Here is a 19,214-nt window from a genome sequence, read left to right on the forward strand (position 1 = left end):
GCCTGCCAAATCTTTTTTTCCTACCATGGCCACGCCAAGACCCGGCCTTCAACAGCAGCTTGATTGGTTGTGGTTAGGCAAGGCCTTGAGAGTTTAAGGTTAGGATAGCCAATTGGACAGGGGATAGGATCTGTACATGTAAGCATGGAGGCCTGCCCAATAGTAGTGTGTTAATGCTATTGACAGGCGGGTCTTGGTGTGGCCATAGTAGGAAAAATAAATAAGGCAGGCCGGCTGCACTCTCCCGTCCATCAACCAAGTCACTCTGCAGCAAATTCCAACAGAGTGACTTGTCCAATTTGAAGAGGAAACATTTTTTTACTGAAACATGCTGATGTGAAACCCTGCATCCTAAATGGACATGTTTACTTACTCTTGGACCATTGGCTACATATTAGTTGTTCAATGCATTTAACATAACATGTTCGGTCAGTGTTAGAGTCCTCCAGACATGTAAATATCGACATGTTGTAAATGACCCAATTATTGGATCCCTTAAGATTGTCTTACATGGGTTTTGTCATTTACTGTTCTCACCTGGTGGGTGCTTAAATAAAACACTTTTTCTTTTGCTTGTGTAATCTTATTACCACGTCTTGCTACTTCTCCACATCGTATTAGTTAGTATTTATCGAGTGGAGGTCAGTACATGATGTATACAAGCTGAATATGACGGAAATCTCCGTGAATATAGTGTGGACACCTGAATAACTGCACCCCCAGCTGCTATGTATTGAGGATTTTCTTCAGTTTCACTCACTGCATAGCAACCATGTTTACTCATGCCTATCAACACAAACTCCCAAAGGACACTCAGCGCTGCTACAAGGAATCTGTATTACGTTTTTTGGCTGTGTACTTGGCTAACTTATTACAGATGTGTGATAAGAAATGTAATGGTGCCGGGAAAAATCCCACATTCTTCTCTCTCTGGGACTGAACAATACAACTTGCAATAAACTCAAATGTGGTATCATTGTCACTCATTTTTGGAATCAGTGTCAATGTTGTTTTTTACACCAGTTATCGTAAATTGACAAATAAATTGTCATCCCGTAGGTGTTCTACCAAACGGTGTGTATCAGTCAGTTACAAAGCACTGACAAGCACACACAAAAACAACACATAATTGAAACCGGGCATGACAACCTCTGACTCATGGTGATTTCGGTAAACGCAATATCAGACAATTAAGATCCGAAGGGCCTCTTCAGACATTTCAGATGTCTTATTTTCAAGTAGTCAATCCAATGACTCTTGACTGCAGATGTCAGATCTTCACAGAATGATTAATGGTGTCAGTGTCAGAACCTGCAGTCTCTTTTTGTTTGATTTGGTTACACAACCTCAATAACTCACTTTGGATAACAATACACACTTGTTTGTTCTTGTGCTGACGTAAAAAACAGCAGATTGTTCTGCTTTGTCCGCTGGTGGTACCACCAGCCATACCAAACATTCCAGCCACCTCCATTGACAAATCCTGCCTGGCTTAAGGTTTAGGCCTTTAGCATATACTCTTAGTCACTGCCAAGTCTGTTATGTAATGGAAGTCTGCTGTTTCTGAGATTTTCACAGTGGTTGTCCCTCTCAGCAGGACACAGTACGAGGACAGCGGCTGCCATATTTGGGCAAAGCAACCGTGTCATCTCCAGAAAACACACTCCAAGAAAGAAAGGGTATGTGCTGTGTTCCACTTTTTCAGCTGTCTTTGATCTGTGCTGGGGTTCTGTTTGTCATTTGTCCCTTTTCTTTTTTGCATCATTTTCCTGGAGGACAAGTTGTAGCTGTGGATGTGTGTTCAGTAGTTTTGGTCTGAGACTGTGAGATCCTGAAATTTGTTTATGTTAGGAGGTTCTTTCCAATGTAGTCATGGCTGATGTCATGAGATGTTTGCTCGCTAAATGCACTGATTGATTGTTGCTCCAGTAGAGTCATAGGCCCTGTGGTAGCCAGAGATGTGCTACTGAACTGCTGTGACATTTCATTGTCTTGTCTAATGATGATTAAGGCAGAGTATTTCAGAATGATCTCCCTGTAGTAGTGACAAGAGTTTAATCAAAACCAATGTCTCTGTGATCACAGTGTCTTGATTTATGGTGCAGTAGACAGTGTGGAGGAGACAACAATGTAAGACCGTTATGTGGATGTGCCACTGTAGAGCTATGAAATAAAATGTCTCTGACAAACAGCATGAGTGTGAATGAATGCAACAATCACATCTTAAAGCTGTGTGTTACTTCAATAATCGGAAATCTTACAAGAGAAGATGCTCTTTTTTGAGTGTGTGTGTGTGTGTGTGCCAAGGTTCAGGCATTAGACTGGGTTCTTCTGGGTAACGTTACCACTTTATTGATTCTATTGATTAGAGCAGATTTATGGCACTGTATCTTTTGACATAAGTTTTTCACCGAGCTGCTACAATTTAAAACTATAAGTAAATGTTTCTTTTTCTTTCTTTTTTAACAGTTTCCGACAAAACAAGCTACTTTGAACTTTTATTTGAACAATATTGAAATTTTTGGAAATATTCTTTTCTCTACTTTAATCCAAGTTATTTCACTATTGCCTGAATAGTCTGTTAGTCTAGAAACGTCTCTTCCCATCCGGGAATCTAAAGCCTGACTGCCAGGACTTAGAATCACTGATCCATTTTCATCTGCCAGAACATAAAACGATTGTTAATGCCAATACTCCAACACAACACAGACTTGCACACATAATTTTTTTAAACAAAACAGGGCCAGAGAGAGGGAAGAAAAAGAAAGAGATATGTTGGTCACTGTCATTTAGCCACAAAGATAAAGGCTATGTGAAACTCTTTAAGTCTCACCTTTCCGTTATTCCACACTAATTACTGAGATAACCAACAGATGAATATTTTGAACATGACTTTTTCCATAATATCTTGTTTATAAACCAAATGATTGCATTGCAACATGATCCAAGTGCCTTGCCAAAGGAAAAGGATGGTACAAACTGATATAGCAGACTTAAAATTGTTTAGTGAAGTGTTGTGTTGGCCTCTCTTCCTGCTGGAGCGGGCTGTGTCTGTTCTTTGTCTGGGCGAGAGCTGTTGCTCTCCCATTTCCTTCTCTCCTTCCCTTCTTCTCCCTGCTGAGGTAAAAATGAGTCACTGAGTCAGCAGCTGTGCTCCATCATTCCCAATATCGCCCAGGAATCCACAGGGGACCAGCTGCCGAATCGCTGCACTCTGACAACATCACTTCCCCTTTGCCCTTCTATGGACATGTTAACTGCCGACAAAAAGGCCATTAGTGATAAGATCTATGAGGATTAGATTTTGGTCATGTAAATCAATGTATAATTTAGCCTAAATGTTTTGTTTAATGGATTTTTGTTTATGCAAGCCCTGTGTGTCTGGCCTCCAAATGTATAATGCCACAAATTCAATTTCTACTGCCGCCCTTTAAGAGTTTGTTTTCCCTATAGAAGCAGTCGAAGGTGTACATCATTGAAATTGTTGCTATTTTGTCTCTCAGAGGCCACCTACCTCACCAGGAAACAGGCCTTGACAGCAAGGCAGGGGATTAAAATATCACACGCTCTGAAGAGCCAAAAGCCTCCTTCAAATGACTCCTTCAGGTCCTCCACAAATTCTGGGGTCGCACTTTATTTTCCGTTACACTAATAAGATGTAATAAGCCATAGGCTACTTTGTATAAAAAATGTGTTTGTTATTAGACAGTAAAAAAACACAGTTATACCATTATTAGACATATTGTACCTAAATTAGGCGGTAATAAGAAGCCACCTAAGAAATCTAACAAGATCTAACAAAGCGAAATAACAATGGCTCTGACTTTAGATTACAGTTCAATTCTGTTGTAATGTGTTGCTAATTAACCATTGCTGGAAAATGTAGATGGAATGTCATGGCACCTTCCATAGCGTATATTACTGTGGTTGGATAGTGGCATGGCATTAAATGGTCTGATGTCTTAACTGATATGGGATAAGCAGCGTCAATGAAGCATGCTTCAGGTTATTTATTGATACCTAAACTCAATGGGACTCTGGAGAACATCCAGGATATGATGAGAGACTGTGTGAGGTAGTGACCACATGGGACCCAACGTTGTTAAATATATGCCAAATGTCAGGTCCTTTGAGCTCTCAGTGTTTGTCTGTCTATTATAAAGACTAGGCCCAATATATAATTAATTATAACAGTGTCTAAGCATAGTATATTTTGTGTTTAATACAGCAATATACAGTCTATGGTTTCTTATTACAGCCTACTTTAGGTGTTTGGTGTCTAATTGGGGCATAACTGTGTGTAGTGGCCCTGGCAGGATTTTGTTTCATAGCACGCACAAGAAGGGCCCATCTGCTTGTAGGTATGTTCCATACGCGCACATGTATATATGAAAATGCAAACTGCAACGAGAGACTGTTTCATGTTTTTTCAATTTTTATGCATTAATGCTACCAATACAACACCACCATAAAACTCGGATTAGCCTAACGCGCGCATTTCATTCAACTGGCTGGGTTTACACAATCATCATTGCAGCTCTACAGTTGCTCATATTTGCAAAGTCATGAAAATGATCAGACTTCCAAATACACCATACACAGCCAGCCACACAGAAAAAAAATTGCATTAACCTGTTTTGCCAAAGCAGTGCCGAAAAACATGTGCTCATCAGCTTCTATATAATATATTAGCATCCCACTCATATTCCATGTAAAGTGATATGTAAAGGCCAAACACATGGAAGCATATGAAACAAGCATAACGTTCACCTGAGATTGTGATTGTTTTATTCATGACATGACAAAGCTGTATAATGTTTACCATGCTCCTCAGTTCACATCCACAACGTTCCACTTCCGGGATTGCTCTGTTGCCGCCAGAGATTCCGCCATATTTACCTTCATCCGCAATCCCTACATTTAAGAATGTTGGTCACATGTTGGTCATGTGACTCGTTTGTCTCATAACTGCCATTAGCATTAGCATAAAAAATTAGCATTCACAAGGCAACTGTCGTCTTGAAATGGAATATGTGGAAAACCTGTTTTGGTCAACTTTATTGTGGCATTTTATCCTGAGAGCTCACAAGCAAATACGTACTACTTTTATTTCACTGCATAGAACAAAAATAAATCCTAAAAAACAAAAGCGAGGTCTCTATTTTTGTCAGGGCTGTTGATTACGCATGAGTGGATTCCATTATTCAATGTTTAAACCGAGGTGTTAAGTTTACCATTCCACTGGCTGAAAGGACAGGCAGGTCTCTGTCTCGCTCCATCTCATCTTCCTTCCCGTTTTCCTGGGAAGGGAGGTGTCATGCCGTGTGCTGCTTATTTGAGGAGTCACTTGGAGGCACGGCGTTGGAGATGAGCACTGGATCTGTCAGTGCCTACTGACAGCTCACTCTCAGAGAACCCATTCTGCTTAATGTTTATCCACAAGTCTTTGTGGAAAATACAGCCTGAATTCTTGGAGACAGGCTGATCTCTCTCTATTCTTTCACCTGTTTTGTTTTCCAGGTGGAGTAGTGTTGGACCTACCCGAGGGCCTTTCTCCGCCTCATCAGTCCTCCGTCTTTGAAGAAAAATAAAAAGCCAGTAGAAAGAACCAATGCGTTGTCCTTCTGGAAAAAGGGAGATCAAATCTCTTGCATTAATTGTTGCTTGAAGCCTGTTGTCTAGCTTTGAAAAAAATCCAGCTTTGTTGACTTTGGCAAGCTGAAGATGATGAGCATCAGGGCACAGGGCACCATTTTTTTCAGCTCAAAAGTGGGCCATGTTGCCTAAAGCAAAGACACTCATTGATCCAAAACATTAACTTTGAGGACGACTGGGCACAGTTTACTTGAACAGATTGTTCCTTTCTCGTTGGAAGTAGTCTCTGATGAAGAAAAAGCTCTGCAGAATGATCCCATAACCAAGTAAACATAGCCAGGATTCAATTAGAAGCACTTATCTTCCAAAGAGGTAGCACTGTAAACAGTTGCATGAATGTTTATGCTTGTGACTGTAAATAACGCTATAATCTTTCATTTTTATGAAATCACATCCTTTTAATTTTATATTGTTAGCGAGCACCATTTTTTCTCAGCTATTGCCTATCAATGTATCTCCATTAGAAGTACTATTGTTAGTGGTGGAGTCCCCCATTCCCACAATGGACTCATGTACAGCAGGAAGACTCTAACCAGCCTCATCTAATAAGCATTTGTCCCAAAATGCTCTATTCTTATGCTATGCTTCTATGCTATATTCTTTCAACAAAATGGATTAGTTTGCAGAGAAGAGAATATGGACAACATTCAGCCCTATCATAATAAATAATTGATTAAAGCTTTGATATTAATGGACGTCCGTTACATTCAAGCCATCGCCAAGTGAGTTGCTACAAAGCTTATTAACTACATAAGTTACTTAAAAATAGGGATGTTAAATTGTTGATCCATTAACACAAATTATCACTTAAGTGTAATTGTTGACTCTGCATAGTAATTGTGTCGATCTTTTTATTAACAACAGTTACTGATAATCAAGATATTATTATCCGGATGTGGGCTATTATTAATGTTTAAGGGGACTTTTCGGTTCTTCGGTGATATACAGAGACTTGACGACCCCTCCCTGTGTGTGAGATGTGGTATTTGGCTCCTGGGCCTACATGACACCATGCTTTTGTACACCAGCCAGACTAACTTTCCCTCTCATATGAGTTCAGTGACTGTTTTCACTATAGCCTTACATTCAATTTTGCACAACTCTGGTGAGAAAGTGAAGAAATAAGTTCAAAGGTCACAAGGAGAAGAACAGGAACGTTTTTTGACAGCGTCCCCAGGAGAGAAAGTGTCTCATTAGAAACTCTCAGAGCAAAGTCTCGGTCTCTAGATTGTGAGGTAATTTTGTTTCGACCTTGTCTCACCCTGGGTCTATTCTGTCCGGGGGATTTCTTCACACCACATTTGGAATATACTGCAATGGCAAGTCCACTGAGATCTGTAATTAAAAGAGTCGACAAAGGCAGGGCTGTGGAGCCGATCTTGCATTATCACTTTCAGTTAGTGCTCAATCCCATTTGAGACAAATACAAAGAAGATCTCAGGGCAGCAGAACAAGCTCCAACATCTGCAGCTCTGCTCCTTTCTTCCTATCAACTTAAAAAAATATGGCTATGGAAACCTTATGGCTGAAAACACCGTCACCTCATCATCTGGTCCTCTTTAACACCCGGCAGTAGAGACCGCTTGAGCTCAGTCTTTGTATGATACTTCAGCTGGATCTGACAAGTTGTGTTTTTTTTCATTGTTGGACCAATTTGAAGAAATTTCAGATTTTTCTCGACTGCCACCTCATGAAAGAGTCAATTCTTCCCTTTCCAAAAGAAACAATCTGCACGTGTTGATTCTCACTTGAGCTGACAGCGTTGTGCATATATTAGATTGATTTAGGGCCTTTCTTAGTTCAGTATTGATTAATGGATATACAGTTAGTATGTAGAAAAGGGCAACCAATTAGTTTATCTGGAAAAATACATCACTCCACTTCCACAGCCATCTGTTTGTCATTTTTGCATGCATGTGCCTCAGAGATTGTGTCCACAAACAGCTATAGAAATACTCTATACGAGCCCACAGCTGACCATGGGAGGGAGCATGTCCAAGCTGGCAGCGGGTCAAATGGCAAGCCCAAGTCCACAGAGCATAGTGGGACAAGGACATGGGGAGGCAGGAAAGAGGGCTTTGAGTAATACAGCACAAAGAAGGGAATTGCATCTCTCTGCAGGGACGGGTGACTGAGTGACTGGTGTTTGGATCCGTCACAGCCGTGGAAATAGCTGGAATCTAAGTAAACGACTGGAGAGACACTCCACATGTGTATACTTGACGGTAGTGTGTGCTGATGAGCCCGCACACTCGTTAAGGCAAGAGAAAACATATGCACAGTTTGTTTTCTGTATTGTGCATTATGCAAATTAAAACTTTCCTATTCAGAAAATCCTTATTATTACATTCATTCAAAGTCAGGCAAAAACTGGTTTAGTCTATGATAGTTTACATACCAAAGAGGAGACAAATTATGTTGACACACGGACCAAAGACAGGAAGTACTAAACTAAACATAAGAGGACTATCTCACCTAAATGCTAACCTATAGCTGACCCTGTGCCAATTTCCGGTTGGGACGGACAGAGCAAAAATTAGAAACTGAGGGAATATGAGAGGACTATGTTAGATGAAAAAAGATGAGCTGCTGACACTGTTTATTTCTCCCATCACTTCCTGCGGTCTAGGGAAAGTAAGCTCTTCAGATATTTTGAGTGTTTCAGTCTGGTTGTGCAATGCTGTATAAAGCAGTTGCTTTTTGCTTACTGCTCTTAATGTCTGATCCATCATGTGCAGTACACATGACACTGTATTCTTTTTGCTTAAAGGCAGCTGAGGAACCAATCTGTTTCTTTCTTCACAATATCCAGATGCCTTTAAGTGAAGACAGCCATAAGATTATTAAACTTCTCATATGAAGGCATTTTTACCGAAGCGGGGGTCGTACTACTGCAGACTGCTGAGTCTAGGACAAACGCTTATTGACCTTTGAGATAAAGCGAAACAGATTTCCACAAGCATAGAGAAACAGTTTGGTCACAATACACTTTGTGACTTTCTTTTGAAGGCGATTGCGCTAACCACAGCAGGAAGGACAGCCAGCGTTCTTGTCCAAAAGTATTTCATCTTGTCCTCTTGTAGGCAGGAATGTGGAGGATAGCTCCACATGATTATGCAGACTCGGAAGTCTTAAATCACCAACAGAAGCTTACTTCTATTCTGCAGACTCACGCTTTCTCCACCCTCTCCCATTTGTACTAACTCTTTCTCCCACGATGCCTTGGTCTTATATTCTTCTGTTATGCACAGAGCAGCCATGCTGTCACTAGCTTTAAAGCTGCTCTATAGAATATTTACACATAAAAAATTGATCAAATTACTATGTGTAATGTTTTTACTGTTATAACATTAATGTTTTGGTTTTACGTTTTGGTTCACTCTTGACTCTTTATCAGAATTGTTTCCAGGCGCATCAGACCACTTTTAATGATAAAAAAGCTCTGATAACCCAATGAACGCTAGAAAGAAGATAATATCTTCAATAACAAAAGCGTTTGGTTTCGTAACTATATACTGTATATAGTGAGCCTGTATGTAGAGTACAGAGTACAGATGATTACAATCATAAGAGCTTTTGATATTTGGATCCTTGTCTTTGCTTTGGCATGGTCCAAGTTATAGGGATCAAAACATAGCAGCAGGCCATGTCTCTATCAGATAATGAGGCCTTAAGACCTGAGGACATTTCAAGCATGTGTGGTCTCTGCAGGGTTTACACCTAGGGAATGGTCGGGGGATTTCCAGTGAAATAACAACTCTTACTGCAACAGTATCATCTTTTAATTTTAGATAATTGACAGCTGTCTTCAGTTCTTGAGATTGTAATAAATTGTTCAGAAGTAGCTTTTTTGTAATTGCACCACTTTTCCGCTAGTGCCTCCACATGTGCACATCCACTGCTGATCAGCACGTGTTAAGCATGTGTAAATAGATCATGGGTTTCAGGGAATCAATCAATTCAGCAAAAGTTAATCCAAAATATGTGTGATTATATTTAGGATCTAATCCAAGCTCACCACTACCTTCAACACTATTACATAACAAAAACTACTTTTAAATCTGAGCTGTTCTCTGTCAACATGCTGATGCTTAATTGAGATGACATTGAAGCAAACGGCAGAACACATTTGAGGTGGCAAAAAAAACAGAGCAGGCTGCCAAGGGACTGCATATCCTATATTCTGTTGGTTTAGGCTTTGTGGGAGAACAATTATGGAAGTCAGATTTGAAAATGAATATTGTGCGCCTCTATTCTTTGGAGCTTACATTAAGAAATGGCGACCACTGCATCCCTCCCTCTCACTCTGCAGCTGTAGGACTCTCTCCCTCTCAACCATAGCGCTTCAGCCTCCCTAGACATCTCGAATGACTGCTGTCAGCATGGTCATTAAGTCATTCAGTCTGGGTCTGTTTAAACAAGCTCCTCTGATGGCCAGTGGCCACACAAAACCCTTTTCATGGGATGATTTGCTTCTCTCTGCCCAAATTCATGCCTTGGTCCATTTAATGGGTGGTCAAACATACTTATTGTTAGGTAGAACAAACACTCCAAGACATGTTTTTGTTAACTTCCTTGGCTGCTTGCGATGAAAGGGTACAAAAACTGCAACCACCTGTTTCTGTTAACAACTAAGAAGAATGGAATATGCTGTCAGTGTGTGGCTTACATTTGTTTTATTGTGGATTCACTGAGAAATTTAAATCCATATATAATTCCTGATTTAAAAATAAGAGCCTGGAGCCACGCTTGCAGCTCTGTGAGGCTGTACTTAAGCACAGCAGTGCTTTGAGCTAAATGTTAACATCAGCGTGCAGACAATGCTAACAATGCTAACAGGTAGCAGGTTGAATGTTAGCCATTGTTGCAATCTCTACCTCTCCCTGGTGGCTTGTTGGGAAAATGCGTATATGTGACACAGTGGGTCTGGTGTGTTCTGGATAGTGCAAACAAAATGTTGCGTTGGAATCTGTTTGAGTCTACGGTGCGAAGGTAACTGTAATTCAGTCCACACTCCAGACGAACGCTAGCAAGCAAAGTGCCTTTAATGCCCGTGAATGTGTCCCGAAGTGAGTAATTAAGCAAGAGTTCATTGCTGAAACCAACTGACGCCTCACTGTTTGTGCTTTGGCTCTGTTAACGCGGACCACTAGACGTAGGTTACCTGCCACGAGACAAATTTGAAGTTGGAGACCAGCTCGCTCCCAATTACGGTTTGGAGCAGGGAAGCTGTAAAGGTAACACCACATTCACCATCTCAGTTGAGCATGTCGGCATGATACTATTAACTAATAAGCAAAACACAACAGAAGTATAACAGGGGATGATAGGAATGCTATTCATTTTATGAGTATTTGGTTGTAAACAAAGTATTTGACAGATAAAACTTCTGACCTGATGGTGGTGCTAGACGGCAAGTGGAGGCCAATGGATCACTTAAGTCAGAAGGCGCCATCTCCTGAAGACAACAAACGTCTGTCCAAACTTTCATTGCAATCCATCCAATATTTTTTAAGATATGTGAGTCTACTCCAATTTGGCGGACTGACTGACATTGTAATCCTTGCCATATGCTGCTCCCACGGCTACAAATAGTAACACATTTCTTGTATATTTTTGTACCAATAAACATCGCAATGTATTATTCTTTGTTACATTATAACTCATCCATCTCATCAAGTCTAGTCCCCAAAGCCAAGCCTGATTCATCTACACAATCTAGTTATAGAGACTGAAGGTATCATTGGGTCTAGACAGGGGACATACCTGTCTGAGTCCAAACCTAGCCATCATCAGGCCAAGGGCATCAATGTCCTCTAATGACAAAACCACCTTCTATAGCCGGACAGATTCTCTGAATGCCTTACTTTCTGTGATTTGAGACATCTGTGTTTTTGTAACAAGCCAGTCACTCAGTTCCCATCCAGGCTGGTGAAGAGAGGAGTTTTTTTCAAGGTAGGCTGAAGATCTACATTGCCCATTCATTTGGATCTCTCCATAAACATTGCAAACCGCTTTACCATCAGTAAGACAGTCTAGTATGATCACACTCTTTCAAAAACAACACTGGATACCGTCTCCCCAGGATGATTACCTTTGCAGCCTGAAATGTGGCTTTGAGGACAGAGGCGGATTTCAATGCTGCCCATCATCTTGTTCTATTTCATACCATGCTCAGTTACATGCACCATTCCTCCCTTTTTTGGCCAATGTGTCAGCCAAAACCCAAGCCACATAGAGCACACCTGAGTTTTTTTGTGTTCACTACTGCCCTCCAAACCCACATGAACGTGAAGTGAGAGGACAGCCATAAATGCCAGACTTACAGTGTATAGTGCTAAAAGATCCGTCAGTGATCGCCACCCCACCAGTAGCACTGTGGATACCACCAGAGTTTCTAAATAAGATCCTGCATCAACTCCCCATGGGAAATAAGGTGTTGAAATATAATCTAATGTCTAGAGTAAGGTCAGGCTCTTGTCATTACACTCTTACAGTGCTAAATGATTTCCTTTGGGCACTGCTGGAATTGCTACTGGGTGATTGTCGCTTCAAAAGTAGCAGCAGGCATGTGTTTAAAATGTTCAAAAGGGCATGTCTATTTGTTTCCAAATGTGATCAATGCAAAGTATGGCCTCTATGAGTGCCTGGAAGGTTGAAAACAGTCAAACAGTCCTCAGTGTCTCTATGTGACATTGTTAAGGGGTTTGGAAAGTCCATTATGACTGTTAATCACCTCATTCCTATCTAAATCGTTTTAAAACTAGAGCTTTCAGGGAGGTCTCATGTTACCATTCCTGTAAAACACTGGACATGTAAACCACCCACTGACCTTTCCTTTGCTAGAGCTCAGATCTCAAGTGCTGATAGAGTGATGGTTTTCTACCTGAAACGACAAAGATGGGCTATTCACCTCAACACAGCCTGTGAACTACAGTAATGCAGATCTGATAGTGGACAAGGATCAGCAAGAACATTACATTCCAGTTCCAACAATGACCAGCCACACTGATATTTGAAGCCAAGTGTGAGAAAATAACAGTAACCAAAGTTAAAGCAGTCTGGCATGTGCAACATTTAGGACACAGGATAGGCATAATGAGCCTGGCATTGTTCTAAACAGCATGCTGCAATCTGCAAGAGCAGTTGGTCAGCGGTGCCAGTCTGTGAGAGAAGACAGCTCTGCCGTGCAATTTGTTTTAACCAAGCAGGCATGACGGAGCCCTGAGAACACATAGTTGAATGAGTTTGTGCCCTGACTAAACAAGTTGACTTGTGGCAGATAGATGAATGAACATAAACACATCCCTTGTGGAAAGTCTATGACAACATGACACAATGCATAATCTTGCTCATTCAGCATAGCGAGGCTTTCTTCACAGTCAGTCACTGGCAAGAAGTCCCACGTCACATTATCAACAGACCAGGCTTAGCAAATTTAGCTTCCCAGCACACTAAGCAGGCTGCTGAATGAAAATTGTTTTTGGACTTAACAGACCCAAACCCAGACTTCTTGAACCGAGTGACATAGCCCAGTTCTGTCTGGCAACAGTTCAACAAATTCTTTTACTGTTATGAGATGATGATAAAGGGTCCTATGCAGAGTTCTTCTTGCTTGACTAAATGCGAGTAGTTAACCTAATTTCCTCCTGATAAATTGCAACAATACCAATCAGGATAAATGATTACAGAAACAATGCCGCTCAATTTTTTCGAGTTGCCTGTTTATATGCTTGTGGTCAGAACTGCATGAAAACATTTATATCTGTAAATAATCATACTGTACATTATACATGTCGGGTAAAGGTTGAATCCCACTACTATACAGACTGATCTTTTACATCAGTGGTTCCCAACCTTCTTTGTCTGGTTTAGCCCTACAGCGCTGTTAAATGAGCTCATAACTTTCCATTATGTTCCAAATGTATGGAGCAGTCAATGCTTGAGTTGTTTTGGTCAAGTTTGCAATCCATCACTTATGCATTACTTTTAGCAATCATCTATTTTAGCCATGTATCCATTACTTTCACTATTTTAACAATTTCTACATGACTTTGAGCTGTTTCAATCATTTGTACACTACTTTTAGCCATATCCATTTATCTGCTAGTTAATTTGTGCTACTCCAACCAATCCCCTACTTTTAGCTAACTACTTACATAACTACGAACACTTAGCCAATACTTTAAGCTGACTATTTTCACCATTTGACCATTACTTAGACGAGTCAACTGTTTATTTATGCCTTTTTGCTATTTTAACCATTTATCCTTTACCAAGTTATTTGAAGTGTTCATTTAAAAATTAGTCTTCTAAACATTTTTTTATTACTTTTAGCTAACTGTTTCGACAGCTCTTGCTAAATAGTTGTAATGCCTTTATTGTTTAGGTGTTACAGTAAACTGAATGTATCAACATTGAATTTCAATTTTTTTCAAATAATTTATGCTGCTCTACAAGCTACTCTTAAGCTATTTTCCAAGTACTGCACCTTTACCCCCCAGGGTATGGTTGGGAATCGTTGCTTTAATTATTTAGTTGAAGCTAAAGGTTAACAGAGGAGGCAAACTGTAGGATTTAGTGTAGTGACACTCACACATGGTATACTATCTTGAACAGCATCTGCTATGTTGGGTCCTTCTTTCTTACAGTACATGTGTTTAAGGTTCAAACTTTGCACATTGAAAGTGAACATCCTTGTGTCTCTGGTGTATTACTATGTAGAGACACATGCTGTTTGACCCCGGATGGTAGTTTATCAGTGAGGGTTACTTAACTTCACTTTCAGTGTTATTTTGACCCATGTGGCCTGCCACTCATATCCCCAGAAATAATATACTGCTTTCATCAAATGCCCAGTCTTATCTATATTCATTTTTTAATTAAGAAGTGTTCTGTAGTTCCCTCACACATAAAGTATAAAAACGAAACCCTGTTTCAGCATGGGCGCTATCATGTTTATCTCAGATTTACTGTGGCAATAGTGTGTTCACAGCGCACATGCTGAGTTCCTGTTCATGCCATATTCTAAAGCCCTGTAAGTCATTGTGGTGTTGATGCTGTGAGTGGAATTATGGCAAGAATGTGCAGTGATGTGCCTGAGCAGACTGTACTTGGCTGTTCATCTTGGTGGTGGTCTGTGGCTGCGTAATAGTGGTGCTTCGGTTCTAGAAGAACAATGAGCTTCTGGATTGATGAAATATCCCCAAGATCCAGCATCTGAGGGCCTTGAATTCATTACACATGTACTCAGTCTCCACAGTTTAACCCTGTGATCAAGTGCTGCCCCTTGATCACCCGTTGAGAAAAATACCACACAGAAGCACACTCCCGTCTCCTGAAGGAGTTTGTTGTTGAGTGTGAGAGCTACTAAAGGCTCCTGAAAATAGATAAATAATGTTGGTAAGCCGCAGAGCTTAACTGAAGGGAATTCTGACTGGTCTTATAGAGAGGCTTTGCGGCTCTTTAGTGTAGAGAAAGAGACATCTGCTTTCAAATCTTGAATGTGGTCAGAGAGTTCATTACTTTTAGGGTTTACTGAGCCATAAGCTTGGGAAGGGATAAATAGCTGTTGATGTGTCATTAGAAATTAGCCTGCTGCGATGAAGCCAACTGAAGTGGGAAGGTTATGTGGTCATGTCAAGGTCTCAGAAAGTACAGTAGTCTAACCAGACGGCAGGGCCTGATTTACTACACCATCAACCGGCCATGTTAAATTAACCTAATCGGGATTAACATTAGGGTAATCAAACATCAGACATGTCCACTTTTCAAGTACTGTCCGGGGCGTAATACATTTTCATTATAAATCATGAAAATGTCTGTTTTTCTCTGTTTTTAGTGGGGCCATTAAGAGTGTCCTTAATTTGAATGGCGCTTTGCACACTACTACTTTGATGTGTGACGTAATTCCCAAGATGCTGCCTTGTGGGCGTTTCTGGGATGCGCACCTAAAGGTAGCAGCTCAGACAGGGAGCACATACAGGGAGCAGATCAGACAGGAAGCACCTACAGGGAGCAGATCAGACAGGGAGCACATACAGGGAGCAGATCAGACAGGAAGTACCTACAGGGAACAGATCAGACAGGGAGCACATACAGGGAGCAGATCAGACAGGAAGTACATACAGGGAACAGATCAGACAGGGAACACATACAGGGAGCAGATCAGACAGGAAGTACATACAGGGAACAGATCAGACAGGGAGCACATACAGGGAGCAGATCAGACAGGGAACACATACAGGGAGCAGATCAGACAGGGAACACATACAGGGAGCAGATCAGACAGGGAACACATACAGGGAGCAGATCAGACAGGAAGCACCTACAGGGAACAGATCAGACAGGGAGCCCATACAGGAAGCAGATCAGACAGGGAGCACATACAGGGAGCAGATCAGAAAGCGGAGCAGCGTTGCACAGTAAATGCAAAGTGTAAGTGCAGCTTCACAGTTGAACTGCTTAAAAAAAGTACCGTCCTGGTCAGGACAAGTGGGAGGCGGAGTGCACCATGTTCAAAGCTAGCACATATGTTTCAGTGTCTAAAGAAGGTGCTGGAGATCTCAAAGCAGACATGGACACTGAAAAACCTTATCTTTTTACATTGAAAAGGTTTTAAGAGATATTTAGTTGAAGCGGGATTTTGAAGCTGACACAGAATAGGTCATATTTAGAACACTATTTCATGTTTATTTATTCGAAAAGAGCTATTATTTTGTTACAGGTTCTTACATATTTTATTTTATTTAAAATCAAAATATGGTCACCCTAATTAACAGGGAAAAGTCAAATGTAGCGTATTAAACTGCCGGGAGTACTAGTATACAAAAAGACACCACATCTCCTCTTACACCAAACCTACTGATCAGTGAGAAGCAGGGTATTTTAAATGGTTATTCTGCTACATGCCTAAAAGTGAAAAAGAGAATTCCTCAAAATAGGTTTTTAAGCTAACAAACCTGACCTCTAACCTGCCAAAGACCTTGCTTAAGAGAATTAAACTGGCTTACTTTCAGGGGAAGTTTGGAAATCTGTTCCCCTGTTAAAGTCAAGAATCAATTTCTGTCAACAAAAGCCCTTAACCGCACTACCACAAACCTGCTGTTACTCTCTCATAGGCAGTAATAAGCACATCATATTTCACCAACAGGCATGCAATCTAAAGTGACATGTTATTTTCTCCTTTACATGAACTAAAAGATGAGGAACGTGCACACCACATGACGTGGAGCTCATTATTTAAGGCAAATACTTTCCATCCATCCATTTTAACACCATACATTGTACACAGATGACTAACCGAAAAACAACCAACTTTTATTGGACTATAAATGTGGTTCTTAACTATTGTAAATGATTGCGATGATTCAATGTAGGCTACCGTTGGCAGCACATGCTCTCCTCCCCAGCCCGCCGCTGGACTCTGCAGTCTGCACTTCAGAGCTGCTTCGTCCTTGCATCTTAGTCAGAGAGAGACAACAATATATAGAGTACTATAGCATGAGTAGGTTAAATGTTAGGAACTCAGTGGTGCGGGACCTTCTCTAAAAAGATACTTCTTCGTCTGCCAGACACAACTGTGCGGTGGGGTATTGACATCCAAGAGACATTCAACAAATCCTTGGTTGGATTCACAGACATGCTACCGACGAACTACTGTTGTACATCCTACAAGATCTCGCAGCTTCTTGTGGCTGACTTGTTGTGTCTCATGTTGACCAAGTGTAAGCTGTTTTTTTTTTTTTTTTGCATGTTCCCAGCAATGTTTCAATAAGTGATTAGCATATATCCTCTTATAATGTTGAATTTGCTTTAGATAAAAAATGTGTGCCAAATAACGTGCTGTATGTTAAATCATGTGTAGTGTTAACAAATCATTAACTTTGTATATGTAAGCTATGTCGTGTCAACATGCAGACACATGATTAAACCCTGGCGCTAACAGACAGCTTGACAACTCAAAACACACACACATGCAGATCTGCGCTGGTTGTCCGCCAAAACTCATCAGAGGCAGCATGCTGTTATAAGGAATTAATATCAACATAGTGGTGAGAGTCTTGGCACAATCAACAGTCCTTTGGGGAAAAGGGCCCTCTCTCACTCTGCATGTGCCCTAGCTAGAAGCATCCCGGAGTTACATAACCGTCCATTTCTGTAGGCGTAGAGTTCCATGTGTCTTTTTCCTCAGGTCCTGACGGCCACACAGATGGACAATAAAATCAAGTTCCAATATCCTGACAGCATTAGCCAAGGGAGAATCTGTCATCTTCATAGACTGATAGAGGGGACACTTGATTGGTGTAAGTGGATTTCCAGGTTTTTAAAATCAAAGATATGCTCTGAAGAGAATAAGGTGTCTGTGTCTGCCAGACTCATGCTGTCTAGATTACTCATGAAGCAAGGAAGAGACCTACATAGACCAGCCATGACAAGATAAACGAAAACAAAATAAAGTTAGACAACTGTGGATTAAGAGGATGGACCAACTGAAAGATACATTTTTAAGAAGCTGAATTTATTTAAATGTTTGTTACATTATATACATTTAGGGTAGATGATAATCATAAAATGGTATGACGTCTTTCATCATCAGTGCATGATTTGTGTGACGCAGCTATAAATGTGCTTGTTTTATGTTCAAAGTGCATTTCCTGAGCAGACTGTATAGTAGTAAGCATGGCAGTCTTCAGAACCAGGCAGAGAAGCCATGCTTTTCCTTCACCACGCATATGCTGTCAATCACCTTCCCATACTGGAACACACAGAAAGGTCTTTGTTATCACTGATGGCAATACTCTTTGACCTTTAAATATATCCTTTCAGCTTTGCTGTACTTGTATGCATGTTGTTCCTCCGTTTGTGCTCACCTGGTCATCGGAGACCTGCTCCAAGTAAAGGTGTGTGACGTTGACCACTTGCATGCGGGTGTAGCCGTAGTCTGTGCTGCGGAAAGCACTCCACTCTTTGGGGTTTGGATTGAACTTGTCAGTCTTCTCTCTGCAGCCCTGCAGAGGAATCAACAGTGGTTAAACTGAATCTGTTAGTGATGAGCTGTATGCCTTTCTCCAAAAAGCCCTGTTTGACATTTACAACTGTGGCTGAACCTCGGTGCGAATCTGGCTGCATTTCGATATGCCGATGACTAATCCCTCTATGGTTGGAACGAAGCATGCCCTGCACTGCTCACCACCACATCAGAAAACACTTAACCAGAGGAACAGCTGGTACTAAACTCATGTGGCAGAACAACTGCTACACAGGCAGAACTATGAATAATACATCACATTGTTTTTGTTGATACTGCTGTTAAGGTATGCATTGATCTGGGTGGGCAAACATCACCACTTACAGCAGAGCCTGTGATGATGTGTACTGGAGCTTTTGGGTTCACATAAGGCTGCTCTTTGCTCCCATTGTAAACCTAAAGAAAAAAGTATTACAAGTCACTTTTGCCGATCAAAACAAAGACGATAGATGTAAATACAGTGGGTACGGAAAGTATTCAGACCCCTTTAAATTTTTCACTCTTTGTTTCATTGCAGCCATTTTCCAAA

At 40.9% G+C, this 19,214-nt stretch overlaps 2 protein-coding genes across 3 annotated transcripts in view; one reads left to right on the plus strand and one right to left on the minus strand.

Moving 5' to 3' along the window:
* Positions 1-1,462: 1,462 nt before the first annotated feature.
* Positions 1,463-19,214, plus strand: part of LOC117935931 (KATNB1-like protein 1) — a 33,362-nt gene continuing 15,610 nt past the window's right edge. The window contains exon 1 of the mRNA XM_034858575.1: positions 1,463-1,679. The gene's annotated coding sequence lies outside the window, so the exon portion shown is untranslated. The remainder of the gene's footprint in view (positions 1,680-19,214) is intronic.
* The window catches only part of acp7 (acid phosphatase 7, tartrate resistant (putative)), a 14,123-nt gene continuing 13,052 nt past the window's right edge, over positions 18,144-19,214 (minus strand). For both annotated transcript variants that reach the window (XM_034858571.1, XM_034858572.1), the window contains exons 12-14: positions 19,010-19,081; positions 18,528-18,665; positions 18,144-18,412 (exon numbers count right to left, since the gene is read on the minus strand). In XM_034858571.1, coding sequence (XP_034714462.1) covers positions 18,347-18,412; positions 18,528-18,665; positions 19,010-19,081 — 276 coding nt within the window. In that variant the 3' untranslated portion in view covers positions 18,144-18,346. The remainder of the gene's footprint in view (positions 18,413-18,527; positions 18,666-19,009; positions 19,082-19,214) is intronic.

Source organism: Etheostoma cragini, chromosome 20 (assembly GCF_013103735.1).
Source record: "Etheostoma cragini isolate CJK2018 chromosome 20, CSU_Ecrag_1.0, whole genome shotgun sequence".
NCBI classification, from domain to species: domain Eukaryota; kingdom Metazoa; phylum Chordata; class Actinopteri; order Perciformes; family Percidae; genus Etheostoma; species Etheostoma cragini.